Source organism: Apteryx mantelli, chromosome 21, assembly GCF_036417845.1.
Source record: "Apteryx mantelli isolate bAptMan1 chromosome 21, bAptMan1.hap1, whole genome shotgun sequence".
Lineage (NCBI taxonomy): Eukaryota > Metazoa > Chordata > Aves > Apterygiformes > Apterygidae > Apteryx > Apteryx mantelli.
In genome coordinates this window covers 3,797,353-3,812,403 of record NC_089998.1, presented here as the reverse complement: position 1 = coordinate 3,812,403, position 15,051 = coordinate 3,797,353, and the positions used below count along the sequence as shown (strand labels likewise).

The 15,051-nt window shown below is 44.6% G+C and overlaps 1 protein-coding gene across 1 annotated transcript; it reads left to right on the top strand.

The window, feature by feature from the left end:
- The first annotated feature begins 5,384 nt into the window (after positions 1–5,384).
- Positions 5,385–14,587, top strand: PPP1R26 (protein phosphatase 1 regulatory subunit 26). The gene is made up of 2 exons (XM_013941790.2): positions 5,385–9,430; positions 14,237–14,587. The coding sequence occupies exons 1-2, from the start codon at positions 5,385–5,387 to the stop codon at positions 14,283–14,285; spliced, it is 4,095 nt and encodes a 1,364-aa protein (XP_013797244.1). The 3' UTR covers positions 14,286–14,587.
- The last annotated feature ends 464 nt before the right edge of the window (positions 14,588–15,051 follow it).

The window sequence follows — 15,051 nt, the reverse complement described above, 5'->3', positions numbered from 1 at the left end:
GAGCTCTGTTGCGGCGTTGCGATGTGCTGTCGAAGCTGCGGTGGGAACGGCAGCACATCAATCACAGCGACGTGATCTCCACACAAAACATCTAGAGCCCTGAATTAGGAGCAACACAGAAAATGACTAATCGTATGTGATACTCCGATTAAGCGTCATGGGGCCTGGTTCTGACCTCTGTTACGTTCTTGTACAGCGGGAATAATTCTCCTTACGGCAGGGGAGCTGCTCCAAGATGAGAGGTGAGCAGGGCCCGGCGGGGTACGAGGGCAGTGCTGTGGGCTGCACTGCCATTAGGTGTCACTCCATTTTCAGCCTGGGACCCTTCATATCTGCTCTTCCCTCATCTGAACACCTTCCCTGGGATTTTGGTAGCACCCAGCCAGCGGGTGCCAGTTTCATCAGCTGCCTCTGTAGCATCACAGATGATCAAGCATCCTTAAGAAACGCACTGGCAAAGCAAACGCAGGCAGCTCTTGGGTTAAGGCACTAGTTTTTCATCTGCCAAAAGAGTGGAAATGCTTGAGAAGATTTACAGAGTCATGACCATTGTGTGTCCTTCCTAACCAAGGAGCGGGTTGAGTGGGCGTCCCACGAGGAAGGGTGCTGGGGCTTTGCCATCTGCGACCCCGGACACGCGTACGTGGCTTTGCAGCACACGAACGGGTCAGGACGGCCTCGATTCCTGCGCTCTTCAGGAAAATGCTCCGCCCGGGAGGTACGTGGCCAGCAGCAAAGCCGAAGCTTGCTAAAAAGCATTTAACCCTCCATTTCCCCGTTCCAGCCTGGGTCTGGACCAGTGATCAGAAACTAGAATTTTGCAGTTTCCCCCCGGGGGAAGCTCTGAGGCCGCTCCAGGGACCAGCACGGCTCCCGGGAGGGCTCTATCACAGCAGCTTTTTCAGTGCCGCCCGCGGCTTGAAGCACAAACAGGGAAGGTCACGGCGGCACCTGCCACCACCCTGAACCAGCCTCTCCCGCTCCGTCCGCCTCTCGGCGCGGCACGAAATGGCGCCGGCTGCCGGAAAACGGGCCCGGGTCGGGCAAAACCCCGACCTTGGCGTTTGAGGCGAGCGATGCGCTTTGCTGGCGCCTGAAGTTCCTCCCGCCTCGCGCTCCGGAGGAAGCGCCAACTCTTCCCGCCTCGCCCGGTGTGTTTTGTGGCCTTCTCTGAGGAAACGCGCCGCGCTCGGCTCCCCGGAGCGGGCTGCCGCCCTTGGGGTCCGGGCCCCGCGAAGTTTGGGCTGTGCAGATGCTTCCCCCCCCCACACACACACCCCGCTCCGGCAAAATTCCTGTCATAAATTATTAAAAAGAGGGGTTGTAAAGCGGATTTCTCCTCCCGCCCGCGGGCGAGGCGTGTGACGGGGTCCCCGAGGAAGGGGCTCCCTTGGGGGGGGGCGGCCCGGCCCGGCCCGGCGCGGCGCCGCCCGGCTCCCCCCCGCCTCCTCGCGGCGCCCTGCGGCGCATGTCTCCCGCGCCCGGCGGCGGCGGAGGAGGCGCCGCCCGCCCCTGCACCAGCGCGGCGGGCGGGCAGCGGCCGCAGCGGAGCGGCCGGGCGAGCCCGCGGGGCCGGGCGCCGCCGCCACCACCACCACCACCCTCCTCCTCCTCCTCCTCACGCCGTCTCGGCCTCCCCCGCGGCGGCGGCAGGTGAGCGCTGCGCCCCCCCCCCCCATCCCGGGGCGCCGCTGGGGAGCGGGGGGCGGGCGGAGCGCGGCGCGGCCCGGCGGTGCCCCGCGGCGGCCAGGCCGAGGCCCGGCGCGGCGGAAGGCGGGAAGCGGGAGCCATGGCGGCGCGGCAGCGGCCGGGCCTGCCGGGGCGCGGGGGGACGGGGCGGCCGGGCGGCCCTGGCGGTGCCCCGGGGAGGGGGGGGGGGGTCGCCTCAGCCGCCCCTGAGGGTCTTCCTGGAGCTGGGTGTCCCCTCATGGCGGCCCTGGGGGTTGGTGTCCCCTCAGCCGTCCCTGAGGGTCTCCGTGGAGCTCGGTGTCCCCTCATGGTGGCCCAGTGGGTGTCCCCAGGGCTGGATGTCCCCTCACAGCCGGCTCCGAGGGTTGATGTCCCCTCAGCTGCTCCTGTGGGTGTCCCTGGTGCTGGGTGTCCCCTTACAGCCAGCCCTGAGGGTTGGTGTCCCCTCGACTGCCCCTGTGGGTGTCCCTGGGGGTTGGTGTCCCCTCAACCATCCCTGTGGGTGTCCCCTCACATTTTTTTGGGTCCCCTCCATATGTGTGACCCCCATCAGGACTGCGGTGCGGGTGCTGTCCCTTCACATGTGCATCCCCCCTTCTTGTCCCCCTCGGGGGGTCCCATCCCTCCCCCTCCACGTCGGGCAGTGGGGTGCAGGCATCTCCCACCCCAAATGATCTCTGCTAGAAAACATCTCGCCCCTTCATCGCTTTGCAAGCCGGGAAGGGGACACCTGGCCCAGCCCCTGCTGCACAAAGGGGACACTGAGGCACAGAGTGGGGTGCTTGGAGGGGGAAGGACACGGGGGAGTTGCCCCAGCCCGGCTGACCTAAAAGCAGGTTTTCTCCACCGTCGGGAGCTGCCAGGTTGTCTCCCCTCAGCCCTCGCCTGGTGGGGTGCTGCAGTCCTTGCTTCAAGCATCAAGATGCGCTGCCTGGTGCCTTAGTAGCTGCTGTGTCTTTTTTCCCCAAATGTGGTTGTATTTCAGCAGTGAGTGAAGTACTAGTTGTGTGCATCAGCTATAAAATATTCCGGGATCCTTCAGCAGTAAAGATGCCAAAGAAATGCAAGTGCTATTATTACCTGTCGCCTATCGCTTTGATTTACTAGCGCACAGTTAAGTTTCAGCAACTCTCATTAGGGTGTTAAGCGTGGCCCGCTGGAGTTATGAAGGAGTAGCATGACATGAAAGTTAATCCCAATCCCTTGTAATTTTTTAGTGTGACGACAATCACGGTGTTGGATAATGAAGACATCTGCCCCTTTTCTGGGAACTATGGAAATAGGTTAATAGGAAACAAGTTTTTTTTTTTTTTTTTAATGAAGCTAGGAGCTTAAGTGTGTTAATTGCATTTCTTCAGGATAATTAGGTATTCTAATTTCTGTCTTTCTGATTCTTAGCTGCTTATTACAAGTAAGACCATTTTTAATTTACCATCGCCCCAGTGAATGTGTTGGAGGCTATTTTAGAAATTGTGTATTCATTCACATTTTTGGTAACAGTGTAGGTTCTGACCTGTAGCATAGTAGGCTTCTAAGCTGTTTCTGTGAGACAGTTCCCAAATTAGTTTGTGGCTTAAAACATGAAAGGTCTAGAGTGCTTGTATTTTATTGGCATGTATAGAGGAGAAATAAATCTGAACTGTCTTCAGTTGACTAAAAGGTGGAAATTATAACAGCATGTGTCAGACTGCTCCAAGTATCAACCAACGAGGAAGAATGTTCTTGATCGATACACTTAAAATCTTAATTCTACAAGAATGATATTTTAAAATAAATTTCCACTGGGGAAGAGAAAATCAGAAATAGATTTCCGGAGCCAAAGGCTTAGTTTAAAATGTGTTATGCTAAGATGTTCTGCAATAGAGAACCAGAGAATGAAATGGCAAAAAGATTTTCAATTGCTTTTTCAGAGCTAGGAGCTCTGTGGAAATCATGTAAGACATGTCCAGGGTGACTCAAGAATAGTCTAATCTTCTAATAAGATGGCAATAAAACTGATCCTTGAGCGTAGGTTCCAGAATACTTTTGTCAAAAATGTTTATCATGTTACACGACATTCTTTGTTGGAGCACCATGCTCTTTCTAAAAGTGATAAAGCATTGTTATCCCTGGTTTTCTATCATCTCTTTTTCAGTAGCAAATAAATACACTTTTACGTTTTTTAAAAATTTAGAATCATAGTAATTCTTTAACAAATTTTTTAGGATAATAATTCTTTAAACTACTACTAAAGATTATTTAATTATTTAAACTCTTTAAAGTATTTGTTGCCACTGATTAATTTGATGCCAAAACTAGAGAATAATTGACAAGAGCAAGGTTGGAAAGAACTTAAAGGTGAAAGGGTGTCTTTGCAGGTCTGTAGAGCACAGTGCCATGCAGTGACTGAGACTTGCTGAGTTTGTGTGAGAGACAACATCTCGGAAGTGTAGAAATGGCTCTGCTGCGGTAGTCTTTGGATGGTGTGTGCCTTGAGTCAGCCAGATGATGTTTTGATCCTGCCAAATGATGCTGCAGGCGAAACCTTCCGCCCTTGTGGAACTCTTGTGGAAGCTGTGAACTCTTTGGTGCATCGTCAGTCTTCTCTGGGTGGCTTTTTTCATTACCCCATGCAACAGGGCTTCGTTCTGTGTGGGGCTTCTACTGTCACATGAAGAATAGTTCATAATCTTCTTACTGCTTTTGCAAACTCTTGAAGGTTTGTGTTTACCAAAAGCTTTGATCCTGCAGTTAGGTCAAAGCGATTGCTGTCTCAGGGTTATTGCTGTATGGTATGTTTCAGGAAGAAATAAGCTCCCTTTCCTCTTTTTTGAGCTTCCCCCAAATCCCTTCATTTGTGTGTGTTTAATGCCAAGCTAGAACTAGTAGAATCTGTCTTGGGATAATGTGTGATTTCAGGCTTGGCATCATGCTAATGTAATCACTCTGCCCGTTGAATAAGAGTTGATTTGTGTTCCACCATCCCGGATCATGGGCAGCCTTGATTCACATCCGCCCATTATATGCCATGTGGACATAGCCAACATTGTTTTTGTTGTCAGACTAAACAGCTGAGCTATGCATGGCGGGATTTATTTTAAAAGGGCGATTATGCCAAAGGAAACATAGGGAGGAGAATATTTTGCAGGATTCTGCTCTCCCACCAGTTCCACTTCATTATGAAAGCTTCCCTTAAAATTGCTCTTTCTCTTTTGCCACAAAGCTCATTGCAGAAGCATTAAAATCATGTTAGTGCAGAAAGGGGTCTTGCCCACCTGTATGCTGAAATGTAGTCAAAGTGAATCTTTGTGCGTCTTGATAGTATGTGGTTATTTAGGAACATAGTCAAAAGAGAGTGCTATCCTCAGTGAAAAGTGCAGGAAGAATTTAAGAAGTGAAGGCAATTATCTGAATCAGATTATAGCTGTACCAGAAAATACTGAAAACCACAAATGATGAGTGTTCTATCTTGTCCCTAATGGCAGTAGTCACTGATTTACTGGTTAAAAAGATGTTGAGGAGTAACTTTTGTGATTATCTGGCACAGTTAAGTCTGAGTGGTAATAATTTACAATTTGTCTCACCGAGTAGTATTGCATGGAACTTTCAAAACTCAGATACATTATGAAAAGTATTGTTCTCTCTTTTATTGTAGGATGGAAAAGAGACCAGTCTGAAAAACTGTTCTTGTGTCGACTTTGCTGTTGTCTGCTAGAATGTTCCTTATGAATGCTTCTCCTTTGGTAGCTCTACAAACAAAATGGGAGTCCTTTGGACCATCAAGGAGTTGTAGATACCCGGGTTGCTTCCCTGAATCTGAAGGGGACGTCGCTAGAACTTCTGTCAGTGCAAAAGTTCAGATGATCATAAACAACCTGCAAAGTCAAGAGTCTCCCCTGGGTATGAACAATGAGTATGACTGTATTACTCAGAAGAAACAAAAGGGAGAAAAGGGCACTAGTAACAGAGTTGCAACCAGCACCGCGCTGCTACGGAAACACCCTAAATATAACAGGTTAAGTTTCCCTGCTGATTCCGACGGCACTGAAGTGGAAGAGAATGTGGAGTTTGGGCCTCTCCTGCTGGATTCTGACAGTGACGATTCTGTTGACCGAGATATAGAGGAAGCCATTCAAGAGTACTTGAAAGCAAAAAGCAAGAGTGGCCAGTCACTGCAAAGGAACGCAGAGTGTTCTGAAAGTACAGGCAGAGACAAAAGGTTTAAAAGAGAATTCTCCGAGAACAAAATGGCTAATAATCTTCTCCCTGTGAAATTTAAAGCTGAGATGCTCTCTGAAGACTATCTTTCTGACCACTTGGGAATTGGTAAAAGGCTACAGCCTGCTTCTCCTCAAAGCATCAGTAGCGATGACTCTTTTGAACAGAGCATACAAGCTGAAATAGTGCAATTTTTGCATGAGAAGAAGCAGCAAGAAATTAGTAAGTGTGTAATTGGGGAGGATAAAAAAGATTCACATGTGAGATCTGTCCTAAAATGTAACAAAGAAACAACTAACAAAACAAATTGTGGTGCTATAAAGCAAGGGTGTGAAGCGCTTCTCTTAAGACACCATCCCAAGCTAAGGAAAAGCAGCACACAGTCCAAATGTTTGAAGTCTAAAGTCCGAGAAGAACCTAGCGATTTCAGCCAAGTGAGCCAAGCATATCTGGAAGTGGCCACTGCTAGCCAACCCTGGTTAGTGGAGCAAAATGAAGAAAGTGGAGCTAATTTCTGGGAGACAAGAGGAGAACTTATCAACGAGAGCATGCACGCATCTGACTCAAGTAGTGATGATGGTATTGAAGAAGCCATTCAACTTTATCAGCTGGAGAAGGTCAGGCAAGAGGCAGGTCCTTCAACAGACTATGCCCCTTTGCAAAGAGAACAATTTGATGCAAAAGGCATAGCAGACATTTCTGCAAGCCTGACAATTAGCTCAGCAAGTGCCTCACCAGAAGTCCATAAAAGCCCTACAAGCGACAAGAGAAAAGAAATTAGTTCAAAGTCAGCAGAAGTAGAAAGCACAAGCAATGAATTTAACAAGCTGTTTAAGCCACTGAAAAAAGCCGGACATTTTGCACCTGCAGAAAACAAGATTTCTGCTTGTGAGCTGACATTGCAGGCCTCTTGCAGAGCAGACACATCTGCAGAACTCATGTGTGCAGAAGCTATCCTTGATATTTCCAAAACAATCATGCCATCCCAAATGGGAAGTGAGAGCAAATCACTTACTGCAGACTCTTTCTTTTCTCCCCAGCTTCTCTCATCATCTCATTGTGAAAGTGACAGCAGCCTTGTGGACAGCGACGATAGTATAGAGCAAGAAATCAGGGCTTTTCTGGCTCTCAAAGCACAGTCGGAAAGCCCTGTAACAAAGCCTCCCAGTCTGTCGCACTCAATCCAGATTCCTTTGCCTTCTGATCAAAACAACCTCACTGGTACCCTTGAGCCTTCTCTTCCCAAAACACTGAAGCTATCACTGAGCCGTAAAAGGAGACTCAAAAGAGAAGGTAGAACAGCGAAACAAGGTGCATCAAAAACACCTGAACAGTTTGAGACAGGATTTTTCCAGTCAGATTACTGTTCAAAATTTCCTGTGCTCCAAGAGGGGCGTGCTCTGAGCAGCCCTAAAGAACTCTGTGATGCTCAAGGGCTAAGTAGCAAAGCGGCTAGGCAGCAGCAGCCGATGTCTTCCGAATTGGCCAGATCTGTTGGCAAATGTGTGGCCTTGGACTCTGTAAACCCTTTTATGCAGGTTCAAAGTAGCACAAGAAAGCTTATTAAAAATACAGTCCCAACTCAAGAGAGGGATTGTTCGGATGACGAGAGCAGTTCTCTGGATAGTGATGAGGATCTTGATAGTGCTATCAAGGACCTTTTACGATCTAAAAGAAAATTAAAGAAGAAGTCTAAAGACCAGAAAACTCAGTGCAAGAAGAGAGTCAGATTCAGCGAGACAGAAACCCAGCTACTAGATGAATTTAGTAACCTCCAGCAAAATGAGTGGAAATGTAAAAGTCCTGTGCTACTGAAAAGCTGCCTCTCAAAATCTAGAAAAGCTATGAAAGATAATGCAATCAGAAATCCTTCAGACAACATAAATATCAAACTTCCAAATGAAAGACCAGAAACCATGAAGAACTTAGAGTTTAATTTACAGTTTAAAAAAGGATGTAAACGTAAACCAGTTTCAAACCAGAATAACCTGCAGACAGCTAAAAATAAAAAATGTACTTTCACAGCTGCATCAGCCACTGATGATAGCAGTTCAGTGGACAGTGATGACAGCATTGAACAAGAAATTCGGAAATTTTTGGCAGAAAAGGCCAAAGACTCTTCAAGCAATTCAGAGATGCAAAAAGATGATGCAACTCTGGACTTACTGAGCGTGACCAAACAAAGTGCTAATAAAGGAAAAGCAAAACAACAGCCAGTTGAAAATGAGATTGACCTCTTACTGGCTCAGAGTAAAAAGACTAAGGTATCTCAGCAAACTGATGAGTTGAAGAACTCTCAGAGAACGGAAGGGAAAAGTGCAATGTTACATGGCAGTGAGAAAAATGCTTCCTGTGCAGAGAATGTATATCTTCATACTACTGGTCAGTCAAAAGCTAAACAAGGAATGGTAGGGGTTAAAGGTATTGCTGCTGGTGAGATACCTGCAAAAGGAAATGCAACAGGTAAAAAGGATATCTCTAGTATAGAGCCTGTGCAGAAAATACTTCCACCTAAAACCAGCAAAAACGATGGTCGTAAAGTACAAAAACTTTTTAAAGCAAAGCCTAGATCTAAAAGAAAGAATACCTTTCACCTAAAAATTTCAAGTAAATTTATAGCAGGTCTAAAATACGCTCGGGACAGGAAGAAATCCATGCTTTTGAACAAAAGGCAGAAAGCAGAAGGGTCGCTTACCCAGGGCAGTGCATTAGGAGCAGAGGTAGCTTCCCAGGATACAGACACACTTAAACAGGGAAAAGAACCCCTCTTGCCAAAAGGCGAATTTAGCGGAGAGAATAAGACAGCAATAAAAGAATCCAGTTTTTCTCAAAAGCTCCCTGTGGAAGTGTCAAGTCCCCATGTAACAGAAACCTGTGAAAGACTGGAGGCTGCTCCTTTGTACATCAAAGAGGAAGCAGAGGTTTACAAAAAGGATAATTCTTTGGGAGACCAGGCAGATTCAAGTGCGAGTCTCCCCTTGCAGGAACAGAGTGTGGCAGCAGTAAAAGTAGATAAGATTAGCAGAGGAACATCTGAATCTGAGAACATTCAGAAGTGCATTGAGGAAGGAGATGCCCATGGAGACAGGTGGGCAGATTCAAATTTAGGTCCCCGACTGCCAGAACCCAGTACGGCAGCAGTAAAAGCAGATGAAGTTAGTGGAGAAGCATCTCAGCAGAGTATGCACGTGTGCAGTGAGGGAGAGCATAACCAGCAGTACAACAGGCCAGATCCAAGTTTAGGTTGTCCACTGCAGGGACTAAATGTGACAGCAGTAACGCTGGATAAAACTAGGGGAGGAACATGTATGGATAGGAGTATACACGTGTGCATTGAGAAAGAAGATATAGCTGCCCACCAGGACAGTGACAGGCAGGAAGAAATTCAGGTATCCAGCTCCAGTTCGGAAGGAAAAATACCTGTCCTCCAAGATAGGGAAACCGATTGTGGAGTGGACCAAGGGCAGGAAGTTTTAGACAAAAATTGTGCAAAATTTACTGACATACCTGCAGATTCCCTCTTGAACAGAAAGGTATCAAATATGTAAGTACACTTTTTTTTTTTACAGTAACAGTCTTTTTAGAAAATAACTATCACTGTAATTATCTTGATAAACAAGACAAAAGGAGAGAAAGCGGGCGATACTGATAAATGTATACACACTAATGTGAAAAATGCTTCTATTTAACAGCATACATAGTTTTTGTAGAATTTTGTAAATTATTTAAAGTGCTCTCTAAGGAAATATTTTTTATAATGATTTTTAGGTCTTGCATTACTACAGGATGCTGTAGTTATTGTAGATACGAAGATACCACGGCTAATCGTGCTTTAAATTATGAGGCCTCTAATCATATATTAGAAGGAAACCTGTTTTTGTGCCTAATATATTTGGCAATCTGTTAAGAGATCCTAGAGAAACGCAGCATTTGATAGCAACGCTGTGCTTTTGAGGCAAAGCATCTGACAGTTGTTGGCATTGGAGCTGCCTTAGGACAATTCTATGTAGTCGTTTTATTCTTGGGTCTCAGTTCTCCGACTCTGAGAAGTGTTGAATGAGTTCAGCAAGCAGAACTCCCGCGAAGGTGTGGAGATCCATCCTTGTAGAGCCACATGCAAATTCCAACGAATAAAGTGGGTCAGTCTGTCAGAGACTCACGCCCTGTGTAAAGTGATCTCAGCGGCTGCTGAAAGTACCTTTTGAATACTGAAAACCTGTTTGCAGATGATTCAAAGCACAATTGCAGTTCAAGTCAAGAGAAGGAGCGTGTAGAAGGAGCGTGTCCATTCAAACAACATTATTTGTGTGGATTTCACTGGATTTACATGCTTTTGGGCCTGCAAGGCTGAAACAATTTCTTAGTTATTCTCAAATCTAATACTGATGCCCTGCAGTTGCCCAACGATGGCTTTTGTTTTTCTGAATGAACTTCCTTGCATTGAGTGCCCTCTCTTTCCTTTTTCAAAAGTGGTTTCTAAAATTTTACATTTCTGTGAACTTTTATCTTCATTTACTATTTTTGTGCAATAGAGCAAAGCTAGGTTTGCTATAGGAGGTCCCTAAAGTAAACGCCAAGGATATTCTCAGCTCTCGTCATTTTTACTTATAGAGCTTTCTCTGCCTCTGTTTCCAGTAGCTAGAATAAAACAATTTTTCACTACTACTTTTTAATCTGTGTTAATTTTAAATGACATTGAAGTAGTGCGTTCATATCAGAGTAAGTGTCCCCACACAGATTTCACTGGAAAATCTAAAAGGTGTGAATTTATGGTGTTGACTAGTTATTTCATTTTCATTTGTGTGTAGTGAAGTCCTTGGATTGGTTTGTTCTTACCTCTTGTCCCTGTGAATTGATTTAGTATTCGCTGTATCTGGTCCTTTTTACAGAACTTATCTCAGCCAAACTACCATTTAGTATCACTTTGTTTCTTAATCACTTCAGCAGTCTTCCTAGAAGCTGGCCTTAATTTTGCAAAACGGAGCAAAAGCAGTCAAAAATGGATCCAGTATTGCATAGTATCCCCGATATGATGCATTTGCAGAATATTGGCAAACTACAGTGTAGAGTAGAGCAAGTAACTGTGGCATGTAGAGAAATCAATAACATCCTTTGTGTGTTTATACTGTTGTGCAGTTACATTTTAAACATTTTAATAGTGGTCACTTGATATATCTTACTGTCTGGCCACGTTTTTATAGTCCTTGGGTTGGTTTGTTTGTTTAAGAGATCAGTATGTTAGATCCTTTTGTTTTAGTGGTAGAATACCTGGGAAAAGTGTTTTTTACTTGGCCCACAGGCCTGCAGTCAGTCTACATGGGCATATATTTTTGTCTGCCTTGATTCAGTTGCAGGATTTGGGCCTTTTTGGCATTGGTAAATAGACTGGTATTTTAAAATAGAAGTTTTCAGAGTACCTTGCTTTAAAAGGATTAAACTATAATTAATTTTAATAGAGATAATGGAAGCAGTATGTACTGTTTGTATAAAATAAGCTGAATGTTTTTGTCCTCAAAATTTTCAGTAAATCAACATTAAGAGTTAAAAGGTGTCTGGTGCCCTGTCAATGTGTCTGTGTTCTCAATACTACTCTTGAACTGATTCACTTTCAGTTAAGATGCAATGCTGATTACCTTGTGCTTTAAATAAAATCTAATTTCAGACAGCACTTTTTTTAATTGATAAACTTGATTTGTATATAGGAAATGGTGTACATTGATAAGTTTATAATGTTTAATAAATTGGGTTCTGACTATGAACCATGAAACCAGAGAGTGCTCCTATGGTTTGTGTCATCCTCTTTAGTAAATAGTCCTTTTTGTTACCTATTTTTTTTCCCTCATGAATATAGTCCAGGGATGTAATTAGCTCATGCCAGTAACATTTGTGAGTGAAGGATGTCACACTCTAAGATGATCCCAAAACTTCCATTAGCCTAACTGGGAACAGGATCACAGTTCATCTGCTGCTCTTGCTTCTTGTCGCTTCTTCTCTGCGGCCACCAGCTACCTGAGGCCCTAATCCTCTTTTGATAGTAGAATGTGACTTCATGGGACGAAGAAGCAGAATCCAGATCTTAAAAGATCCATCTTTAAACAAATGTTCTTAATAACAAAAAGTGGAGGAGGAGAATCTACAAAGCACATAAGTAAACAAGCTGTGTGGGTACTCAGAGAGGTGAGTATGGTGTTTGTAACTCTAGCAAAACCATAACAGCAGTTTTCCCTGAGTTTGTGGGCAAGAAATGCAATCTTTCCTTGTGCTTGCCCCTCTCCTTTAGCAGCATCAGAGGAGCACTTCCCAAGCACGTTGGGGGTTTCCTCCTGTTGGAGCAGAGTTTGGCAGGTGAGAATTCAGGTTCAGTTGGAAAGCACTTGGTCTGGCTCCTCATGGCAGCCTTTGCAGCTCCGCTCCTGCAGCCTCCAGAGCTGGCACATGATCCTTTCTGCCGCACAACTGAAAACTGGAGGTATCGAGTCCAGGAGCCCATGGGGGTGGGGGGATTGGATGAACGTGCTTTCTTGCTCACGCCGGGGAGATTGCAACACCTAGCGCTGAGTTCTCCTCGAAAGCAAGGAGACTCTGGGCTAGTCTTGCAGGGGAGAAGGAGGAAGAGTGTTATTCTGGTATGCAAACCAGCCTGTCAGCCTCGGTGCTTCTGTACCAATATGCTGTGGGTATTCACCCCGTCCCCCCAGGTCCTCCCACCCTTCTTCAGTCTCGGGAAGTGATTTTTCCACACTTTGTCCCACTGGAATTGCTGACTTGTGAGGCAGGAGCAAAGCATCCGCAGGGGATATAACTCTAAATGGCGTACAGCAACCATCTGCAGCACTGACATCTCGGCCGTATGGGGAGTGGTGCGGCACCATTGGCAGTATCATCATTCTGGGCACAGTTCTCATCAGTCATTCAAAAAAGAGACATCTGGTGTGTTTGAACAATAAGAAGTCACTATTATACATTACAGGTTAAGGGTCGAGCAGCTGAGTTGTAGGAAAATTATACTGAGTGAGTGCATACAAATTTATGAGCAAGAGTCGCATGCAGTACCAAGTTGGGGACTGCGGTACAAATCGCTTGAATCTTGATAGCTGCCGTACCAAAATGGGTCAGCTTTCATTTTCTTCCTACTGATACTGATCATAAGAGCCAGCCAGCAGTAGACTAGATACCCCTCTTGACCCTATTTTTGGCAACTCCAGTGATAGCAGAAGAGGCGCTGGCTGAGTGCCCAGAACAAACTTCCTCTTTCCGTGATTTCAGACCTCCCTAGGCATTAATTTGATCCTGTATCTATTGCAATAGAAATATGGAAGCATGAACTCGGATCCACTCAAGTAAGTAAAGAAGTAATTTTATTTTTTAAATGGCTGCTGGTCTATATTTAAAAAACAGCATGATTTTTTTTTTTCAGTCTGGGCACAAATCTTGCTAATTTGGGTGTTAAGTTATTAAACTACTTGGTATATTTTATTATGGCTCCTGGTAAGTTACAGCATCCTGTCTGCAGTGTCAGAGTTCTCTAATTAAGCCGTGCTTGCTAAGGATTTTGGAAACTTGCATAGGTGCTTCGCTTGCATAGCAGAAGATTGCATGAAGTTACTAGTATCAGCCAAGTTCTCAACAAGGGGCATTTCTTGTGATATACTTTGTAGACTTAGAAGGTTGTGGTGACTGTGATATATATGCCATTTTTATATCATAGTCCTCTCTATCCTATTGTGTTTATACACCATGTAATTTAGAGAATATCAGGATAATGAAGACTTTTTTCTCTGAAGTTAACACAAGGAAGAAATGCCTTTGACCTAAGTAAGGCAAGTAAACTCAAATGAGGACACAAGACAGTTCAGGAGGATCGGAGTATGCAGAAAAGATGAAAAGGAACTGCAAATTTTTGTAGCCTCAAGCAGATTAACATGCGAAGGGAAATCTCTCTTGTGGCCGACTCTGCAACTGAAGCTTGTGTATTGCTCCCTTCTGTGCAGACCTCAGTGAAAACAAACTGGGGAACCATCCTCCAGAATATGTCAGGACACAGTCTGTATTAGAGTGGTGGAAGGTGCACTGCATGGTCATGCAAAACTGTTCAGAGAAACTGGTTTCAGTTCCAAAAAAAAAAGCAGAAATTAACAGTAAAGAAGAAGGGACGTGGGTGTTTTTAGATGAAGCATGCAAAGAAGTGGAAAATACATAATAAAGGCCACTGAATTTATATTTTTAAGAAGCAGTCTCATCCCTAAATTAATCCCACCAGCAAAAAAATCTGTGGATAAAACAAAAGATGTGTAAAATTGTCGCAACTGTTTTGTATTTATTCTGCGCTTTATGTTGCCTTTCATTTCAGGAGAAGAAAGGGAAGTTATGAGAAACTCAAGGTATTACCTGGAGTCTAATGGAAGAAAAGCAGTGAATGATAGACAGTTGCTTGTTTATTTTCATGAGTTAAATATTAAAAAAGTTAAATTTCAGGCCGATGTCTGTGCTTAGTATATTTACTTGTTCAAACGTGAATGTGTTTTCAGCAAAGGTGAATTTAGCCAGGTATTCTTGTGTTTGCGATAACCAAACGCACTGCAGTGCAAAACGGGAATTCTCTGATGGGCATAATTTAAATCTTACTGGTAGGTTTGGGAACATTAAGCTAATCTAGTTTTTAGGAAAAATGTGATACGGTGTTCCTTTAAGTGAAGTTATTGTATAAATGATGCAGTTTCATTGGTTCTGTAACTACAGTTGTTGCAATAAAACTTGAGAAAAAAAAAATTTCCTTTGGATTAGTTGCCTTTATTCGGATAATTTTTAAGGCATTGTGGTTTTGGGAGGTGTATTTAAAATGCTACCCCCTCCCAGGTTAACTTCATGACCTTAACTAGTTAGGAGTCCTGTTTTTTAAAAAAAAGTTGGGGGGGGTTGGTTTTTTTGTTGTCATTTTTTATGAATATACTGTTACCTTTAATCGGTTAATTTTGTAGCTATTTCATCACATTGTTATAGGAACTGTCACATTACCAAGCTGGATGATTTTTTTTTCCTGCACTCAGGATAAAAATTCCTATTAAATCCTGATTTACACTGTTAATGTTGTGAACTATGTTTGTTAATCTGTTGCTGATTACTGTGCTATATGAATTATTTTCCTGACAGTCTGTCTGTACAGTT